The sequence below is a fragment of the Oncorhynchus nerka genome, linkage group LG23 (assembly GCF_034236695.1).
Source record: "Oncorhynchus nerka isolate Pitt River linkage group LG23, Oner_Uvic_2.0, whole genome shotgun sequence".
NCBI lineage: Eukaryota > Metazoa > Chordata > Actinopteri > Salmoniformes > Salmonidae > Oncorhynchus > Oncorhynchus nerka.
In genome coordinates, this window is record NC_088418.1 from 50,122,731 (window position 1) to 50,144,548 (window position 21,818).

At 44.1% G+C, this 21,818-nt stretch overlaps 1 protein-coding gene across 1 annotated transcript in view; it reads left to right on the top strand.

Moving 5' to 3' along the window:
• Positions 1 to 21,818, top strand: part of LOC115106999 (DENN domain-containing protein 5B-like) — a 77,989-nt gene that overhangs the window by 17,939 nt on the left and 38,232 nt on the right. Inside the window, 1 exon segment of the mRNA XM_029630288.2 lies at positions 18,324 to 18,383. Within this exon segment, the coding sequence (XP_029486148.2) occupies positions 18,324 to 18,383 (60 nt within the window).

A 21,818-nucleotide genomic window follows, 5' to 3' on the forward strand; every position in this document is an offset into this window, starting at 1 on the left:
TAACCTCACTTCAACCAGGGCCATTCGTCTCTTCAGAGCGTTGGGATGCTTAACAGGTTGCCACGGTAACCAAAGGCTTTTAAGCAAGTCCATATTATGCCGTAGAGGTAGATGGGTTGTTCAGTAGAGGGAGACCCCCACCCTCTCCACCACTATAGTCCCATTCTCACTCTGCTTAGGCCTAATTATATTCAGATAATTTACGTTGGCTGTCAGTGGTTGGCGTTTTGGAAGCATCGAGGCAGAAACATATTTGACCCTTTATGCAAAGCCACACACACAAAACACATCATTTTCAATGCACAAGTATAGTAATTTTAAGAAATAGTTTCCTTTCTTCAGAGCCCTCACTGAGACTATGCACAGCTCTTAGAGACAAATGGATCAAAGATGGCCGCCGCTGGCCTTCAATGTGCCTGTTTGTGTGATCTCAGCCCTCGTTGGGCTGAGAGGGGCTCTTACAAGGCTACAGAGGGCTCTTACATGGCCACGCTGCAGGGATGTGTGTACAGCACTGTGGGGAGGAACTATTCTACAGAAGGCTCCGTAATACTACCGTAATTAGTCTGAGGGCCAACCAAGCCAAAGCCTTCTCTGTGGATATCAAAGGAGACGGAGAGAGTTTCAGATGTTTTGTTCCTCTTTCGGTCTTCCTCCCCGTATCTCTAACTGATGACCGTTCCCTCTCCTCAAGGCCAATGTGTTCCTAGTCCTTTCCTCTGCCTCTGAGGAATTGAAATGTGCTGCCAGTGGCATTGTTTTACCACCGTTACATTTTTTTATTTCGTTCATGATCACTTAATTTAAATAATCTACCATGTGATTACGGGTGTAGAAATATCGCTAACCTTGACATCTGAATCAAAACCTCCCTTACGCCATTATATCGTGTTTTAAATTTTTTTTAATTACATTTTTTGCCAGAAAGACTGTTTGTTTATTTTGTAAGAATGGCATTGCTAGGCTTTTCTTTCAAAAGATAAACCTAAGGGAAGGGAAATGTTTTATATGGGATGTGGCTAGTTATTTTGGGGTTGTGAAAACGTCAGGCAGGCTGGCAGAGTCTTCCCCTGGAGGTTTGAGAGCTGGCACTTCTCCCTAGTGTACACTACACTGAACTCTACAGCTGTTTTCTCTCTTCTTTATCTCTCACTCACTCTCCTTTGTTCTCCCTACATCTATCCCTCTCTTCGACGTTTTCATCCACAAAATCCCTCACTCTGGTCTCCTTGCTCTGTGCTCGTCCTCTAAGGCTCACTCACTCCCTTTTTTTTTTCCCACATTCCATCTACCATTTCTCTCACTTGCTCTCTGTATTTTTCAGTCTAACAATCCCACCCTCCCTCTTCAGTGTTCTCTCCTGGCAGGCTCTCTCCTCTCTTTGTCTTTCAACCGGAGGCTGGGTCAGTCAGGCTGTATACTACTGCAGCTGGCTTTACCCCTGTGGAAAGAAACATTTGGACGAACCTACATTAACTTTTTATACAACCCCACATGATCCCACTGAACCCAGATGACTCTTCTAGAGGAACACCTGGCCACCTGAATACACCTCTGTACCACACAGCTAGGTGGACACTGACTCAGCTCAGACCAGTCACCAGTCATCGTTTTCATCACCTTGTTATTGCAATGCTACCATGAAAACAGCTGTTAGTAGTGCTCTCATCCAATTGCTTAATATTAAGTTGCTCCTGCCCTCAAAACATAATTAGAACAGGTAGCTAGTAGCCGCCCTACTACAGTTTTCTCCACAGGTCGGTTTGTTCCCCCCTTTCATCAGGTCCCACTTCCAGGATGGGCTGACGTCTCCTGCTTCATGTTCACTCCCCAGTGCACCCCTGACAAACTCCCTTCTGAGGACCGCCTGTGTGCTAAACCCCTCCTGGAGTGTCTTTACTTTTATTTATATCCTTTTATCACTCCTGAAACAGCCTGTACCCGCCCCTCGCACGGTGTTACAGCCTACAGCACGCACGCACACCTCCTGCACAGCATGCTGGGAAATCCCAGTTGCATATACCTGCCACCTGGGGCAAGATGCAAGAGTCGCATGTCTGTCATTATTCAAAATAGTCTCGGAACTTTGTTTTTATAAGGGAAGAAACAGTGTCTGAAATTGTAAACTGAAACTGGCTGAAACTGTGCTGTCACCACCATGAATTACAATGAACTTTACGGTTTCTCTGTTCTGTATCTCCCTTAAAGTAGGGCTGGAATTGCCAGGGACGTCACAATACCATATTATCACAATAACTTAGGTGCCAATACGAGATGTTTTGCGACTCTCACGTTTCTATATGTATTGCGATTCGATCCTATAATTTGTGTTTGAAACATATTGCTCACCATGTCTGCTGCACAGAGCCTTGAGAAAACGAGTTTTGATCAGTCATGGAAATAAGTGTTGAAAATGAATTGGCTCCCTATTTTTAAAAAGAAGTTGGAGAACAACCTAGTTTTGAGGCAGCTATAGCAAACTAGAGCAAAATTATATTGCGACATTTGTCAAAAACGATCCGAAATATCGTCAAAAATAATATACCGATTATGTAACTATCAATTATTATTATTATTTTCTCCACTTTAAAGCGCCATCTTTCTCTCTCCTAAACAAATGGGGCTGATGATGCCGTTGTCATGGGGAAAGAATGTTGGACAGGTTCCACTGTAGTGAACCCAGCTTAGCAGGGATAAAAGATCTGTTGCAGAAGCTTTTTCCCCCTCCTAAATCCCCCGTCACAAACATGTGTCATATTTTTCCCTCTGTTTTGTTCAGATCCATCAGTTATTACAGGGCGTGGAAGTGCATCTTATGTTGATTAATGGGTTGTTATTTCCTTTGTTTTGTGATGATGATTATTATTCTTAGTGTAAACAGTGTTTATTAAGCGGCACCTGTACTCACTCCCTTCCTCAGCTACACCTCCACATTTAGCATAGGGATCAGCAACACCTTCTAATTGACCTATCAGAGGATCACGTTGCAGTGAGTCACTAAGCTGGGATAACTCAACCTGGCTCAATGAAGGACCCCTGGGAGAGTGATGCATGCGCCTGAATAAAAATGTGTCATCCATACACCTCTTTCCCCCTTCCTTTCTTTTCTCTCGCCTTCTCCTCACCCTCCTCCTCTCCCCTCCTCCCACTTAACCCAGGCTCGCATTTCTCTTTCCCTCTGTTTTACCCTTCTCCTCCCGCTCTCTTCTCTCCTCCTCATGGAGAGGACAAAGTAGTGGCTGAGAGAATGACAGAGTGGTGACATCACCGTGCCAGTGTTCTGTCCCTTTACTCGGGCCAATAGAGTGCTGAATAGGGCCATCAGAGCCAGGCTAATCTGGGCTGTGATACATGACCATTGTGACAACACACACACACACGGGCTGCCACTGGCAAACAAACTGAAAGCAGATGCACACTCACACCAACGTATTCATGCACACACTGTTCTTCTGTCTCACACACTCCCACACACACATTCGGCCCTGCACATCAAGACCCCTCATGTAAAGATAATTCATGATAATTAAGAGATTACAAGGTGGCGACCCTGCCCCCTACCTAATTATCTTGTTGCCAGGAGACAGATGCTGTGCTGCTATATATAATTGGCCCGTCAGCGTCCAGGTTTGCCTGGTGTAGGCAGTCATTGCAAATAATAGGTTGTTCTTAACTGACTTGCCTAGTTACATTTTTTTATTTTTTTATTTCACCTTTATTTAACAAGGTAGGCTAGTTGAGAACAAGTTCTCATTTACAACTGCGACCTGGCCAAGATAAAGCAAAGCAGTGTGACACAAACAACAACACAGTTACACATGGAATAAACAAACAAACAGTCAATAACACAATAGAAAAAGTATATATACAGTGTGTGTAAATGAGGTAGGATAACGGAGGTAAGGCAATAAATAGGCCATAGTGGCAAATTAATTATAATATAGCAATTAAACACTGGAGTGATAGATGTGCAGACGATGAGTGTGCAAGTAGAGATACTGGGGTGCAAAGGAGCCAAATAAATAACAGTATGGGGGATGAGGTAGTTGGAATGGGCTATTTACAGATTGGCTATGTGCAGTGATCTGTGAGCTGCTCTGACAGCTGGTGCTTAAAGTTAGTGAGGGAGATATGAGTCTCCAGCTTCAGTGATTTTTGCAATTCGTTCCAGTCATTGGCAGCAGAGAACTGGAAGGAAAGGCAGCCAAAGAGGAATTGGCTTTGGGGCTGACCAGTGAAATATACCTGCTGGATGGCGTGCTATGGGTGGGTGCTGCTATGGTGACCAGTGAGCTTAGATAAGGCGGGGCTTTACCTAGCAAAGACTTATAGATGATCTGGAGCCAGTGGGTTTGGCAACGAATATGAAGCGAGGGACAGCCAACGAGAGCATACATGTCCCAGTGGTGAGTGGTATATGGGGCTTTGGTGACAAAACGGGTGGCACTGTGATAGACTGCATCCAATTTGCTGAGTAGAGTGTTGGAGGCTATTTTGTAAATGACATCGCCGAAGTCCAGAATCGGTAGGACAGTCAGTTTTACGAGGGTATGATTGGCAGCATGAGTGAAGGATGCTTTGTTGCAAAATAATAGGAAGCCGATTCTAGATTTAATTTTGGATTGGAGATGTTTAATGTGAGTCTGGAAGGAGAGTTTTACAGTCTAACCAGACACCTAGGTATTTGTAGTTGTCCACATATTCAGAAGTCAGAACCGTCCAGAGTACCGATCGCTGCCCGTCCTGCATCACTAACGGTTCAAAATATATATACATGTTATCTATTTTTTTTCTGGTGTCACTGTGGCACTGCCAGTCTTGGTTGGGTGGGCTTGTAAGTATGCATTTCCTGGTAAGGTCTTCACCTGTTGTATTCGGCGCATGTGACAAATACAATTTGATTTGATTTCAGCACTGAAGCACTGCCAGTCTTGGTTGGGTGGGTTCAGCGCTGTTGGAGGTTATGGGGTAAGAGTTGTGTGTATGTTGTATATTGTACAAGATTGCGTCTGAGAAAGTTTGGCTGCATTCACCTGGCTGTGTGTGTGTGTGTGTGTGTGTGTGTGTGTGTGTGTGTGTGTGTGTGTGTGTGTGTGTGTGTGTGTGTGTGTGTGTGTGTATATGTGTGTGTGTGTCCTGACTAGGCCCTGTGCCCAGCCTGAGCAGGTGCTGGTCTGGTGCGTACGGGAATGTGTTCAGAAGGCCAATGGGGACAGGGCCAGCACTGCAGGAGGCAGCAAAGCTAACTTTAACACTGAGCTACTGTTCCTAGCTGGGGAAGTAAAGTATTAGCCAAATAATGAAATTATAATAGCTTAGTCTTAAATCATGACTTAAAGCTTATCTTTATCATTTTACAACCTGTACATTTCTCTGTCATAATTATCACATTTTGTCCTCAGAATTCGTTGTTCCTACTTCGTCATATCACAGGCTTCATTCGTTGAGGATAGTGTGGCATAATGTATTCAGGAGACACTCCGATATGGAGAAGCTTTTTTGAAGTTAGTCATAAAAGCCCATGGGATTGTCTGTCATGATGGGCCCTACTGCAGAATGCCACATCTATCCATTCATAGTGCCGGCTCCCGTCTCTGTCAGGGCTGGGTGACGATCGGGACAGACTGTGTTGTCAACCATCCACAAAGCAATTCTGTCTGCTACGATCCCACAGAGCTGATTCAAACCAATGACTCACCCATCCATGCATGCATGCATATACAGCCATGTGCACACACACACACACACACACACACACACTATGGCTACAGCCACATCTGACGGACGCCAACTCTTTCATGGCAACAAAGCCTCATTCTCTGTGGCTGCCATCCCCAGCTGCATGTATTGTCTACTATAGTCTCCCTCAGTATAGCACGTATGAACACCCTGCAGCCCAGCCTGCTGAACACAACGCATGCATTATACATCACCGCCTGGAGCTACACTGTGTGTATATGTGTCTGCGTATTGATGAGTGTGTATGAGACTTTCTGATTGTGTAGATGAGCTGATTGCTGTTGTAATTGGCCTGTCTTTTTTTGTGCTGATGCTGAAGGAGGAGTTGGGGTCTCCCTCCTAATGAGGGAGAACACGTGGGTGTGTGTCATTCTCTGGGGGGATTTTAGCTGGTAAAAGGGGTGCAATAATTGGTCTCTGCTTTCAATCATCACACAGTCAACTGGAGCCACAGAGGACTAGATTGGGAATGGTGGGTGGGGTTTAGTTTATGGATGGAAATAATTACGGCAAATTATAATGTCATGGAGGGAGAATGGCGCTTGCTGCCTTTGATAGGCCATGAAATGAATGAGCACACTGAATAGAATCCCATTACTTCATACCCTGTCAATAGAATTCAGTTCATCACAATTACCGCTAGATAGATGAGAAAATGACACTCAGACATGCCTGAAAAAAGGGAGGCTACTTGTCTTGTGTTTTTTAAAGGTGTTGCCACTTATGAGATGGTAATCTGTGTGCTCTTCTGCGCTGCTCCATCCAAGTCCTTGATTGGTGGTCGGCTCACTTTGTCTGTTATGTGTTCTGGTCTGGCTCAGACTACGGCTGTCACGGTAACCGTATTACCGCCGCACCAGCAGTCACGAGTCATGACCACAGTCAAATTCCCTGTGACCGTTGGTCACGGTAATCCCAATCCAAAACTGCGCAAATGAATGGCATTGATGGGTAGCCTACCAAACTGGCTAACGGCCCTCGTTAATGGCCTGGTACCAAGCGCTCTAGTGTTCCTATAATCACTCTCTAAACACTTCATGATTGAATTTGAATAATCTGAATGGTCTGAATGAGGACAAATGGTGATGGGAGTTTGAGGTCCCGTACCAAAAGGCAAAGAGCAAGCAGCTGTAGGCGATTAGGGCGTAGAGGCCCCGTGGGGGGTGGTGGGGTGGTGGGGGGTGTGTGTGTGTGTGTGTGTGTGTGTAGCACACAGGATGGAGGGAGAGAGCAACTCACAATAGACTAACTTCTTGCTAGTTATTTATCATCCCATCTGATTACAGAGTACCTGTCTGGACTGAATCAAACCGAGAGAAGCTAGCTATCGAGGCTAATTGAGGCGAGCCATAACGACTTCTCACCATCCTGCAGTTATCCTACACATAACCACTCCATTCAGATTATAGTGTAAATAGCAGCCTACCTGTTGGCTTTTGGTCGTTGTTGCCTTTCTTTCTCATTTCACTTTTAATTCTGACATTTGAATTCCATTTTTGGAATTGATTTAGATATCTCCTAATCTACACAAGCAGAGCAGCAATGGAATGATCTCTCTCCGCTGGAAGTGCAACCATCAGAGCGCATGCCTTATTTACTGACTTATTAGTCACACCATGCGGTACTTACGTTTTTCTATGTGATTTCTGAGGCCCTCCCAGGTTTGTAGGCCTATCACAACTAAATAAAATATTTCATTATGACGGTGAATGCTATATAAAATGGATTTATTTGATTTTTTAAAATGGAGATGTTCCAAACGCACACTAAACATGTTAATTAATGGTCAATTACTGCGAGCCCTGGGTCGGGCTGCTTTTGACCACTGTCTGTCATTTCCCAAAATAACAAATATCGTACACATACAGAGTAGGAGACTTGGTTCTGACAACCAGGGCATTGGTTTTGGCTTGAGTTGACTGGTCAGAGCTCAAATGGTGCTAGGATTTCAATGTGTTGTCCCATGTCTCTCTTTTTGTACTCCTGAATTCTACATCTATGTATCTCTGTTACACATTCCAGTGTAGTAGATTATCATGATTGTAATTTATGATACCTGCGTATCTCCATTGTTGTGTGCTATACAGAGACCAAGCACAGCCTGTCCCTAGGAATGTTGTGGAACATACACTGTCCTTATCTGCCCCCTTTGACCTCCCACCTCTGAACTTCATTGAACCTGTCACACTGACAGCAGGGGGGAACACCATGATGAATCATGTTTTTTCCCTTCTTATCGCTCAAAGGTCACACTGTCTCTTATTATCCTCCCCCTTTCCTACTGTGTGTGTGTAAAGATGAGAAATTGCTATCTTTTTCATTGCTCATCCTTTCTCAAAGGCCATTTCTCTATCTCCCCTAGCTCAGGATGCACTTCATTAAACAGTCGCAATCTTCCTCCTCAGCTGGTTGCTCTTTGAGGTAGCAGGTTCCAACAGACACACACACACACAAACACACTTTTACGGTTATTGTTTTACAGGCCTTGTGCTGTGATGTAATGGTCTCCCAGGCAAAATCGCCTAGTTTTATGGACCATAGTGAGATCTGATGAACACTGCCCAACCCTGGATCCGAGAGGTTGATGAACTGCCTGACATTAAAGAGATGGACAGCTATAGACTGCCAACCACTACAGTATAATAGCCAGTAAGATCACTTTCAGTGACTCCATGTGACATAAAGGTATAGTGGAAAACAAGGTGGCACAACAGGAAAAACACTGGTGAACAGGTGACTCAATCAGCACTGTGTCCTTTGTGTCAGAGAGTGGAAGGACAAAGGGGAGCTTGAGAAAAAGAACAAGAAGATATGAGAGAGAGAAGTCTCGAGCTATTGCTCGCCTGAGGTTGAGTGTATCATGATAAGCTGTAGACCACACTACCTAACGAGAGAGTTCTCATCTGTATTCTTCGTAGCGGTTTACATACCACCTCAGTCCGAGGTTGGCACTAAGAGAGCATTGAATGAGCTGTATTCTGCCATAAGCAAACAAGAACTCTCACCCAGAGGCGGCACTCCTAGTAGCTGGGGACTTTAATCCTGGGAAATTTTAAATCAGTTTTACCAAATTCCTATCAGCATGTTAAATTGGGGCGGCAGGGTAGCCGAGTGGTTAGAGCGTTGGACTAGTAACCGGAAGGTTGCAAGTTCAAATCCCCGAGCTGACAAGGTACAAATCTGTTGTTCTGCCCCTGAACAGTCATAAGGTGAATGCACCAATTTGTAAGTCGCTCTGGATAAGAGCGTCTGCTAAATGACTTAACCTCTTGCTTCTACTTGGGACGCTTGCGTCCCAACTAGAGCTCTGGAAATGCAAATGCGCTACGCTAAATGCTAATAGTATTAGTTAAAACTCAAAAGTTCATTAAAATACACATGCAGGGTATCAAATTAAAGCTACACTCGTTGTGAATCCAGGCAACAAGTCAGATTTTTAAAATGCTTTTCGGCGACAGCATGAGAAGCTATTATCTGATAGCATGCACCAATACACTACAACACAAAAGCACAGCAGGGGACGTAAACAAAATAATTAGCATTTCGGCGTTACACAAACCGCACAATAAAATAGAAAACAGTCATTACCTTTCACCATCTTCTTTGTTGGCACTCCTAGATGTCCCATAAACACTATTGGGTCTTTATTTCGATTAAATCGGGCCATATAAAGCCAAGATATCGTTATATGTAGACTGTGTGATAAACGAAAAAAACAGCGATTTCACAACGTAACGTCATTTTTTTAAATTCAAAAAGTAGACGATAAACTTTCACAAAACACTTCGAAATACGTTTGTAATGCTACTTTAGGTATTAGTAAACGTTAATAAGCGATAAAAATCATCCGTAGGCGATGTAAAAATCATTAGCTGTCGTCTTGGAAAAAATTTCACGAGAGAGCTCTTCCAGAATGATCTGGGCGGAGACTTGGAGGTAAGTGGTGCCCCTGTTTCGGTTCAACCAAGAATCAAAGATGATTCAATTGACAAGACTCTAGACAACATGGGGATGCTGTGGGAGTTGAATGCTCGGTCTTATCTAATTCGGCTCACTGTTAACAATTGCTGGAAGTGGCGCAAGGATATTTATTTCCATTTTCTGTGATCAGGTTTTCCTGCGCTTTCCGATGTAACGCACGTTATGTTATAGCCACAGTCGTGATTTAACCAGTTTTAAAAACGTCCGAGGGTTTCCTATCCACACATTCTAACCATATGAACGTACTATATTCCTGGCATGAGTAGCAGGGCGCTGAAATGTTGCGCGATTTTTAACAAAATGTTCAAAAAAGTAGAGGGTAGGAGCAACAGGTTAAATGTAATGTAAATGAGTTAACCCACTGTTCCTAGGCCATCATTGAAAATAAGAATTTGTTCTTAACTGACTTGCCTAGTTAAATAAAGGTTAAACATTTTTTTTTTTATGTGCAACCAGAGGGAAAATAACTCTGGACCACCTATACTCCACACACAGAGATGCATACAAAGCTCTCCCTCGCCCTCCATTTGGCACCAATTCCACAATTCTATCCTCCTGATTCCTGCTTACAAGCAAAAATTAAAGCAGGAAGCACCAGTGACAAGATCAATAACAAAACTGGTCACATGAAGCAGATGCTAAGCTACAGGACTGTTTTGCTAGCTCAGACTGGAATATGTTCCGGGATTCTTCCGATGGCATTGAGGAGTTTACCACATCAGCCACTGACTTTATCAATAAGTGTATCGATGACGTCGTCCCCACAGTGACTGTACGTACATATCCCAACCAGAAGCCATGGATTACAGGCAGCATCCGCACTGAGCTAAAGGGTAGAGCTGCCACTTTCAAGGAGCGGGACTCTAACCCAGAAGTTTATAAGAAATCCCGCTAAGCCCTCCGACGAACCATCGAGCAGGCAAAGCGTCGATACAGGACTAAGATCGAGTCGTACTACACCGGCTCTGACGCTCGTCGAATGTGGCAGGGCTTGCAAACCATTAGACTACAAAGGGAAGCACAGCCGAGAGCTAACCAGTGACACGAGCCTACCAGACGAGTTGAACTACTTTTATGCACGCTTCGAGGCAAATAACACTGAAACATGCATGAGCGCACCAGCTGTATCAGATGACTGTGTGATCACGCTCTCCACAGCTGATGTGAGTAAGACCTTTAAACAGGTCAACATTCACAAGGTTGCAGGGCCAGACGGATTACCAGGGCGTGTAGTGCGAGCATGCGATGACCAACTAGCAAGTGTCTTCAAATACATTTTCAACCTCTCCCTGTCTGAGTCTGTAATACCAACATGTTTTAAGCAGACCACCATAGTGCCTGTACCCAAGAACACTAAGGTAACCTGCCTAAATGACTACCAACCCGTAGCACTCACATCTGTAGCCATGAAATGCTTTGTAAGGCTGGTCATGGCTCACATCAACACCATCATCCCAGAATCCCTATCTGCCCAAACAGATCCACAGATGATGCAATCTCTATTGCACTCCACACTGCCCTTTCCCACCTGGACAAAAGGAACACCTATGTGAGAATGCTATTCATTGACTACAGCTCAGTGATCAACACCATAGTGGCCTCAAAGCTCATCAATAATCTTAGTACCCTGGGACTAAACACCTCCCTCTGCAACTGGATCCTGGACTTCCTGATGGGTCGCCCCCTAATGGTAAGGGTAGTTAACAACACATCCGCCACATTGATCCTCAACACGGGCCCCTCAGGGGTGCGTGCTCAGCCCCTCCTGTACTCCTTGTTCACTCAAGACTGCACTGCCAGGCACAACTCCAACACCACCATTAAATTTGCTGATGACACAACAGTGGTAGACCTGATCACCGACAACATCGAGCCAGCCTATAGGGAGGTGATCAGAGACCTGACCGTGTGGTGCCAGGACACCAACCTCTCCCTCAAAGTGATCAAGACAAAGGAGATGATTGTGGACTAGAGGAACAAGCATGCCTCCATTTGTCATCGACGGGGCTGCAGTGGAGCAGGTTGAGAGCCTCAAGTTCCTTGGTGTCCACATCACCAACAAACTAACATGGTCCAAGCACACCAAGACAGTCGTGAAGCGGGCACGACAAAACCTGCTCCCCCTCAGGAGACTGAAATTATTTGGCATGGGTCCTCAGATCCTCGAACGTTTCTACAGCTGCACCACCGAGAGCATCCTAAGTGGTTGCATCACTGCCTGGTATGGCAACTGTTTGGACTCCGACCGCAAGGCACTACTACAGAGGAAAGTGCGAACGGCCCAGTACATCACTGGAGCCAAGCTTCCTGCCATCCAAGACCTCTATACCAGGCGGTGTCAGGGGATGACCCTAAAAATTGTCAGACTCCAGCCACCCTAGTCATACTCTGTTTTTCTGCTACCACACAGCAAGTGGTACCGGAGCGCCAAGTCTAGGTTCGAGACGCATCTAAACCGCTTCTACCCCCAAGCCATAAGAACCCTGAACATTTTGTCAAATGGCTACCCAGACTACCTGCATTGCCCCCCCCCCCCTCCTCTCCACACCACTCTCTGTTGTCATCTATGCATAGTCCCTTTAATTAACTCTACCTACATGTACATACTACCTAAACTAACCGGTGCCCCCGCACATTGACTCTGTACCAACACCCCCATGTATATAGTTATTTTTTACTTTTTATCTCTTATTCTTATACATATTTTTTTGAAAAGGCACTTGTTTATTGGCTCATAAGTAAGCATTTCACTGGAAGGTCTACACTTGTTGTATTCTGCGCATGTGACTAATAATATTTGATGAGGGGGATATGAGAGATCTCTCTCCTTCATACCCCCCCCCCCCCCTCTCATATCTCAATAGGGGGAATGGGAGAAGAATGGGGGTAATATGAGAGGGGGAATATGAGTGAGGGAGAGGCAGGGAATATGAGAGAGGGAGGGTGGAGGGTGAGGGAATATGAGAGTGGAAATGGGGGGGAGGAAGGGAGGGAGGGAGGGAGGGAGCGAGTGGGGGGGGTCTCCTCCTTAACCTGACCCAACTATTTTTCTCCTGCCCCTGCCATTACTCTCCTGAAATAAGCTACACGAGGAGTTCGAACATTTCTCATGTGGAACGCCAATTTATCTTACTATTTCTACTGATCTGCATGCCAGTTATGGTTTTCATATGCAAATTTTCATGAAACGGTTTCATTTTAATTTATAATAACGTCTTCGTACCTCAAAATCATTGTCATGTGGTTAATCAAAATTCTATCCAAATCTAAATGATAATGATACAAACCTAAATAAAAAATAACTTCTATTGCCATTGCCAACTATGTAAAAATAGTCTACCTAAAGCCAACAAAGAAAAACAATTCAGCCTGCAAGGTAGAAAATATTCTCAAAATAAATATCCTATAAATCAGATTCGCTTACACGTGGCCTGCCCGCAAGGAACTTAAAACATTGTATCAACTATTAACTTGGGTCAAGCCTGTAGGCTATTTGATCAATGGATAAGAAGCAGTGATGGACTTGGACAGGAGCTCACCTGAGCTGAGTACCGACACCTCTAATGTTCTACTGCTTGAGCTCCTGTTCCTCCTATAGAATATTAGGTACAAGTATTGTCCAGCTCCTGAACCTAAATATAAACAGTACCAGCAATCAAAATGAGCCCCGGAACCTTTTTCAGTCCAAGTCACGCACTGATGAGAAGTAGTAAGGTAGACCTAATTTAGGACGTTTCCATTGGATCAGAGCATGACATGTTTCTTTTCCACACAGAGTGGTTATCAAAAGAGGGAGAGTTGGAACGATTTCTCAAATACATTGAGCAACTATTGTCATTCTCAATGGATGTAAAAGCAGACTTTTGTTTGCTTGCTGTTTTGAGGTGAAGAAAACAACATTACTTTGAGAAGTTCCACAGCTCATTAGTGGTGGTGTGTTAAGCGAATCAGAAATACTATCAGATCCTCAAATGGCACATTTTATATGCCTACATTTGTGCGCAGGCCAGGTAGCCAATAGGCCTACTTCCATGTGTGCGCGTCCTTACTCAACATTGACCGGAGCGCTCCAAACAAAAGACAATGACTCAATTGTCGACTCGTAAATGGAATGAAATAAAGTGTAGCATAGGTTGTGCACTCTGCAAATAATGTGTCCACTCCGACAATGAGAACGGGAAGACTGGAATAACAACATTGAATGCATTCAAATAAATTATTATAATCAAAGTAACAAACGTTGTAGATTTAGAAATGGTATGTAATTTAATAAACGTAGTACTGGTGATATGTAATGGGGAAGTGATATGCTAACAATCAAACGCAAACTATTCACACAATGAAGTTATGAAACAATGAATGTGTACAAATTGGCAGGAGAGTGCATTCTGGAGAGAGAAGTGCATTGTGCATCTGGGCGCATGGTCATTGCAGACGTCTGCATTGGCCGTGCAGCATTTATGGTGATATGGCCTCAGCAGAAGTCGGGGCATTCGTACGTCTTGCGCTTCGCAGAGCAGTGCAGAGCTGTTGTGAAGGAAGTGTGTTTGTGTCTATACAGGATGTACCATCCCCTCCAACCGTCAACAAATCATGTCAATGCGGAGCTATGCATAGCTCTCCGTATTGTTCCACCATTTGGGAGGTGGATGGCGATCAGCTCCATTTGGCCTCTGGAGGCTCTGCGTTTACATGACAACCTCCGTATGGCTGATGGCTGTTGATATACCGTATTGTTCCTTTTGTGCTTAAAGCTGACGTTGTATTGGTGCTTTACAGGATATTGTAGTCAGATCATTCAGTTCTACCATTGGAATGAGTTGGTCCAGTCTATTCTATTAGTGTTTATGGCACCAATAATGAGTGGTATCATTTCAGACCAGTGTGTATTGATTTAGCCTTGGTTTTCATTGAGCCTGGTCTCCCAGTAGAATTGCATTAGGACCCCGCAACCCATTCCAGCCCAATGAGTAATCCGCTTAATACTGCTGCACATTGATCCTCATGCAATTTCTAATCATTACAATCACTCACGACTAGCTTTGTATTTGGGACAACAGATCCATTTTGTGTGTGTGTGTGCACGTTTCTGCAAGTGTGTATGCATGTGAGGGTGGATCTCTGTGTGTATGTTTCTGTGAGTGTGGATCTGTGTGTACAGTGCCTTGCAAAAGTATTCACCCCCTTTGCTATGAAGCCCCTAAATAAGATCTGGTGCAACCAATTACCTTCAGAAGTCACATAATTAGTTAGATTGCACACAGGTGGACTTTATTTAAGTGTCACGTGATCTCAGTATATATACACTTCTTCTGAAAGGCCCCAGAGTCTGCAACACCACTAAGCAAAGGGCACCACCAAGCAAGAAGCACTATGAAGACCAAGGGGCTCTCCAAACAGGTCAAACAGAGAAGTACAGATCAGGGTTGGGTTATAAAAAAATATCAGAAACTTTGAGCATCCCACGGAGCACCATTAAATCCATTATTAAAACATTGAAAGAATTTGGCACCACAACATACCTGCCAAGAGAGGGCCGCCCACCAACACTCATGGACCAGTCAAGGAGGGCATTAATCAGAGAGGCAACAAAGAGAACAACGATAACCCTGAAGGATCTGCAAAGTTCCACAGCGGAGATTGGAGTATCTGTCCATAGGAACACTTTAAGTACACTCCAAAGAGCTGGGCTTTACGGAAGAGTGGCGAGAAAAAAGCCATTGCTTAAAGAAAAAAAAGAAGCACCAAAAAATACTGGTGTTTGCCAAATGGCACCTGGGAGACTCCCCAAACAAATTGAAGAAGGTACTCTGGCCATATGAGACTAAAATTGAGCTTTTTGGCCATCAAGAAAAACGCTATGTGTGACGCAAACCCAAAACCTCTCATCACCCCGAGAATACCATCCCCACAGTGAAGCATGGTGGTGGCAGCATCATGCTGTGGGAATGTTTTTCATCGGCAGAAAGGGGTGAATACTTTCGCAAGCCACTGTGTGTGTTTATGTTTCTCTCTCTATGTGTGTGTGTGTGTGTGTGTGTGTGTGTGTGTGTGCGCTACCGTTCAAATTAAAAAGTCCTTGTTTTTGAAAGAAAAGCACTTTTTTGTTGTTTTTTGTCCATTTTTAAAATAACATCAAATTGATCAGAAATACAGTGTAGACATTAAAACTGGCCTTATTTAGACTAGTTGAGTATCTGGAGCATCAGCATTTGTGGGTTCAATTACAGGCCAGAAACAAAGACCTTTCTTCTGAAACTCGTCAGTCTATTCTTGTTCTGAGAAATGAAGTGTCTCTGTGTGTGTGTGTGTAAGTTACTGTGCGTGTGGATCTCTGTATGCGTGTACATTTCTGTGAGTGTGGATCTCTGTGTGTATGTTTCTGTGAGTGCATGCATGAGCCCTGCATCAGGTAATACCAGTGTGGTTTTGGCAAGATTAATTAGCCGTGAGAACAGGGAGATAAGAGAGAGCTGCCTTGTACCGCCACTGGTCTACACACTGCATCTGTAATGGAGAGACTGTCATGGACAGAGAGCGAGAGATGGAGTGATATAGATTATGAGATAAGGCAGGGGTTGGCATTGGGCCTCACGTGTTGCACAGGATGTTGTACAGGCAGCTGTGTGTGTGTGTGTTTCTCACAGTGTGTTTGACTCTTATCTTCTCTTATCCCAGTTCATCAGGGTCATTCAATATAAACCATCTTCCAGTTCAGTTACAACAGACCTATCAAAACAACCGATTTGAAGCTGTTTACAAAGCAGATTCCTGACAGTGTAGTCCGTAAATAGAGACTGGGATAAAGAATGTGTCCGCAGCAGAGAAGGACAAGGACATCGAGGGGGAGAGGGAGGGAGAGATTGCAGCTTACAAATAGGATGTGTACTATGGCATTATATAACATAGATATAGAGGTGTTGGGTTGGCGTGTGCCTGCCTGTATGCGTACATGCTGTAGTGTGTGTGTTTGATCTCCATGTGAGTGTTGCAGAGTCAGGGTTGGAGTAACGATGGTGACCGCTGTAATGCCTTGACAGAGCCCTATGCTGCTGTATGGTTCAGAAAGTGCTAACCCCAATGTCTACCCCTCTCTGGCAGAGAGTGAGACGCTGTGTCATACTCACCATAATGACCCTTCAGTGTCCTCTGCTTGTGTGTTTGGAGCTCGGTTTTCAGGGGAGATCCCTTAAGTGAGAGACCACACACACACACACACACACACACACACACACTGGTGGCTCTGCTCTGATCATTCACCTGGTTAGACATGAGAGACAGTCGGAGCTCTGTGGCTTAGACAGTCAGTCGTCTGGGAGCGCTTTAATGACTTAGCTAGGGCTTTTAATCAACAAACCAATGACTCGGCTTGGAACAGGAGAGACTGGGCTGTGCAGTGTGCATGCATGATTTAGGCATATTTGGATTTGATAGTGTGAGATTCAAGATGATGTCGTTTCCTGCTTGAGTGTATGCACACGGAGTATACCAAACAGGAACACCTTCTTAATATTGAGTTGCCCCCCCCCCTTTGCCCGCAGAACAGCCTCAATTCGCTGGGGCATGGACTCTACAAGGTTCCCGAAAGTGTTCCACAGGGATGCTGGCCCTGCTGACTCCAATGCTTCCCACAGTTGTGCCAAGTTGACTGGATGTCCTTAAGGTGGTGGACCATGGAAAAACGTGAAATCCAGCAGCGTTGCAGTTCTTGACAAGAAACCTATGCGCCTGGCACCTACTACCATACCCTGTTCAAAGGCACTGAATGGCATACATACACACTCCATGTCTCGATTGTATCGAGGCTTAAAAATCCTTCTTTAACCCGTCTCCTCCCCTTCATCTACACTGATGGAAGTGGATTTAACAAGTGACCTCAATAAGGGATCCTAGATTTCACCTGGTCAGTCTGTCATGGATTTTTCTTAATGTTCTGTATACTCAGTGTATCACTGGAAATGACTCAGGAAATATACAGGAAACCTATTTTATCGTGGTGTTTGGTTGAAGCTGTGAGTGCTGCTACACAGCAGGCATTGGCCTGATGGATACTAAAGGTGTTTGTGCAGGATGCCTCTGCTTTAATGATGCCAGGGAATGTCATCCTAATGACATGGTCCAGTCTGCAGCCTGCAGCCGGACAGCCTGCTGCTCACTAACTAGCCATAAGCCACTGCACCCTCTGCGCCATCATACGTCACAGTCACTGATTCATGCGAATGCATTTTCTCTCTGTCCCCAATACTCACCGGGCCTCTCCAGCTTGTCTCTTCTCCTTCACCACCACTGATACATGTAAGATCTGGATAAATTGATCTTGCTTATACCTATCAAATGTTCTGTGATCAGTGGTCGTGAAGGAAAGGAAGCTGTTTGAGACTATTGGGACTTGCCATGTTTTTTTTGTGTTTTTTTTTGCCACAATGTCATGTTCTGTTTTGATGTGTCCGACTACGTTTCATGTTCATGCTTGTCTCATTCATCGTGCTTTAATCATTGATTCATTTTGCTTTTGTGTGCTTTTATTTTTTGCGTTTGGTTTGACATGGGCTGTTTTTTTGTTTGTTTCCTCTGTCCCTTTTCTGCATGTGCCTCCACCATAGCTTTGTACCAATGGCTAGAGGCTGACCGCCAAGGCAGGGACCCCGATACAGCAGCCACAGGTAAACTCCACCAACTGTTTCCCGTCTACAGGTGTACAACTCTCTCTCCCTTCAGATACTAACTTGTATGGTGTCTCCTCTCTTCCTTCATCTCTCCCTCCTCCTTATTAAGACCCTTCCTTACTGAAACGTAGACCTCCACCCCACCACTCTCTATTTAATTGGGTCCATCAAATCTCCCTTGCCTCCATTGTCCACTCTTTCTCCCTTTCACCCCCCTCCTTCTCTCGTATCTATCTTTTCATCTGTCTCTCTGTCTCTCTCGGTCGACCCTTCCCCAGTCGTTGTATGTGGGTCAGGTTCTCAGATCTTGTTGTTCCAAATCAGTCACTCTCCTCTGAAGCAGGCTGTTTAACTTCATCCTCCTCATCCTCCTTCTTTCTCTACTGAAAGTGTTTTACCAGGCTATTTCTCTCTTCTTCACTCACTGATTTTGATAGTGGAGGTTTGGCTTTCTTCTCTTTCTCTCTCGCGCTCGCTCTCTCTCTCTCTCTCTCTCTTTTTCTTTCTTATTTCACATGTGTCCTGGTTTAACTTTGACAGACAGCGTGAGTAAGAGGGCGGGAGAGAATGAGTAAGAGAGAGAGTCATTACAGAGGAAAGAGGCTTCTGCTCGCTCTGTCCTGTCCACTCCTGTTTGTCTCAGCAAAAGGCCTTAAGAGAGTTTAGGCATCCTTCACTTGCCAGCTCAGATCACTGCACCTCCACACAGGCACTGAAGCCAAGAGCTAACCCACTGGCACTGCAACCCACAAGGCACCTAGGCAAGAGATGGCAGGATTGTGTGTCTGTGTGTTTTGAGACAGAGCAATAGAGATACAGAGACAATATAAGAGTGCAGAGTGCTTAACAGCAGCTGAACATCTTGGCATTGTGTTTACATGCAAAAGACATGCCATCTGTTTAGCACTGGAAATCTGGAAAGTCTAGTGTTGGAAATTGGAAACACACACACACACACACACACACACACACACACAGACATCCCTCTAGAGGACAGAGGTTATCCAGCTGTGACCTTTGTTTTTTCTCTAGTCTCTACATGACAGAGTGGTTGAGTTTACCAACTTCCCTTCGCATTATTCATCTCTTCTCTCACACACACACACACACACACACACACACACACACACACACACACACACAATAACACTAATGCCTAAAGCGTTAACCAAATCCCTAGCTCACATCAGCCATGAATATCCATCAAAGCAGTGCAGGTTAAGGCTTGTCTAACATCTCTACTCTTCCATCTCCTTACATTAACCTCGCTGTGTGTCCCCATCTCGCCCTATTGCTCCCCCACACTCTCCAGTTTTCCAGCTTTCTCCCCTGCTGCTGTCTGGCTCCCTGCCACTGGTTCTTTCTGCTGCCCCTTGCTTGTGTTTGACCTCTGACTCCTGCTGCTGGTTTATGCCCTGCAGTCATCCTCACAACATCTCACCCTTTGACTGTGCATGCGTGCAACCTCCTCCTAACACTCTTTTGATCTAAAGAGGTTTGATTTCCTACCAGTTCCAGCCCTCGCACTTCGGTGACGAACTGTTTGTGTGTGTGTATGTAATTTTGTTGTTTACTAGTATAGGAGAAGATTGCCATGGTAACTGTCCATGAGATTGTCCCACTACTACAGCAAACTAAATCAACAGCATGTACATCTTGTGTTTGAAACACTGTAACCTTCCAACTGTTCTTACTGATGGTGATAGACTATTCATCTTACTATCTCTGCAAAACGCACTACATTGATCTGAGATAGTTGCATTCGCCATGAAACGATCATTGTGTCACGTTGCAAACAATCACTCTGCTCCTCCCTCCGTTCTCCTCTTTCCACGACCCTCTGACCTCACTCGCATCATCAAAAGGTGCGGAAACGGTCATCATGATCGATACAAACGGTCATCATGATCGATACGACCCCGGCCCATCTAACGGTTCTTTTCACTTCTCTAAAATCAATGGGTGTTAGTCTCCCTGTTGTTGCTGTAGTATTGGAGACCTGGTTACCCACAGTTGAATAACTAGTGTGCCTGGATTAGCACTAAGATTTAATGGCCCACTCTGAGACTTCTTAGTATACAGAGTTAATATCTCCATTGGAAGCTACAGTCAATAGTTGGACAATCATGATCATGGCTTTGTAGTTTTGGTATTGAACTCCGACAAAGAGACTGTCTGTAGTAACTAGGTCATGTGATTCCATGCTAGGAAGCTACAGAGAAGGCACGCATTAGTAGGGTTACATATTCAGAGGTGGAATTAATGGAAATATAGGTGAATTAATATTAATACCATTTAAATGTAATGTTTTTTTGCATTGGATATATTTTCCATATCATATGGAGACAGAAACAAAAATAGTTTTACCTCATCATAAGTAGATATCATTGCAAATGATTAAATCCTTCCAATAGAAAAAAACCAAACAATTTAGTTACAAATTCAACTTTAATTAAATGAGTTGACTCTTTACCTGGGATGATTTCACTGAACAAAAGAAAGGGAATATTGAATGATCCCCAAAGATCCATCGCATCTCCCAAAAATGTTTTCAACACACATCTTAAAATGATAGTCTAGAAACTAAAGGCTTCCATGTCTTCTACCTGGACTCTGAGGCCTCATCTTTTTTTTAAAAATGTATTTAATATCTGAAACATGCAGTGAAGCCACTCAACAACTACATCATACCAGTCATCCAACAGATTCCCATTCAGAGTGACACACAGAAGCATTCAGGGTCAACGCCCTGCTCAAGGGCACGTTGACAGATCTCCCACCACAGTCTCACGTATGATTTTGCACAGTATTTGCAACTGCACACAGTTTTTCCTTCTACATTTGCTGCAGTGAAATGTCTCCACACATCACATAGTGCCCGTGGCATTTGTCTGTACAAAAAAATAAAAAACTAGTTTAAAAAAAAACAAATACAATTCCATGTACAGATGAATAGTTAAGCACTTAGATTAAATAACTCCTTTGTAAGATACAGTTGAAGTTGGAAGTTTACTTACACTTAGATTGGAGTCATTAAAACTTGTTTTTTCAGCCACTCCAAAAATGTCTTCTTAACTATAGTTTTGGCAAGCCGGTTAGGACATGTACTTTGTGCATGACACAATTTTTCCAATGATTGTTTATAGACAAATTATTTTACTTATAATTCACTGTATCACTATTCCAATGGGTCAGAAATGTACATACACTAAGCTGAATGTGCTTTTTAAACAGCTTGGAAAATTCCAGAAAATTGTCATGTCTTTAGAGGTTCTAATAGGCTAATTTACATAATTTGAGTCAATTGGAGGTGTACTTGTGGATGTATTTCAAGGCCTAACTTCAAACTCAGTGTTCGACATCATGGGGAAATCAAAAGAAATCAGCCAAGCCCCCAGCAAAAAAATTGCAAGCTTGCAAGCTGAAGAACAC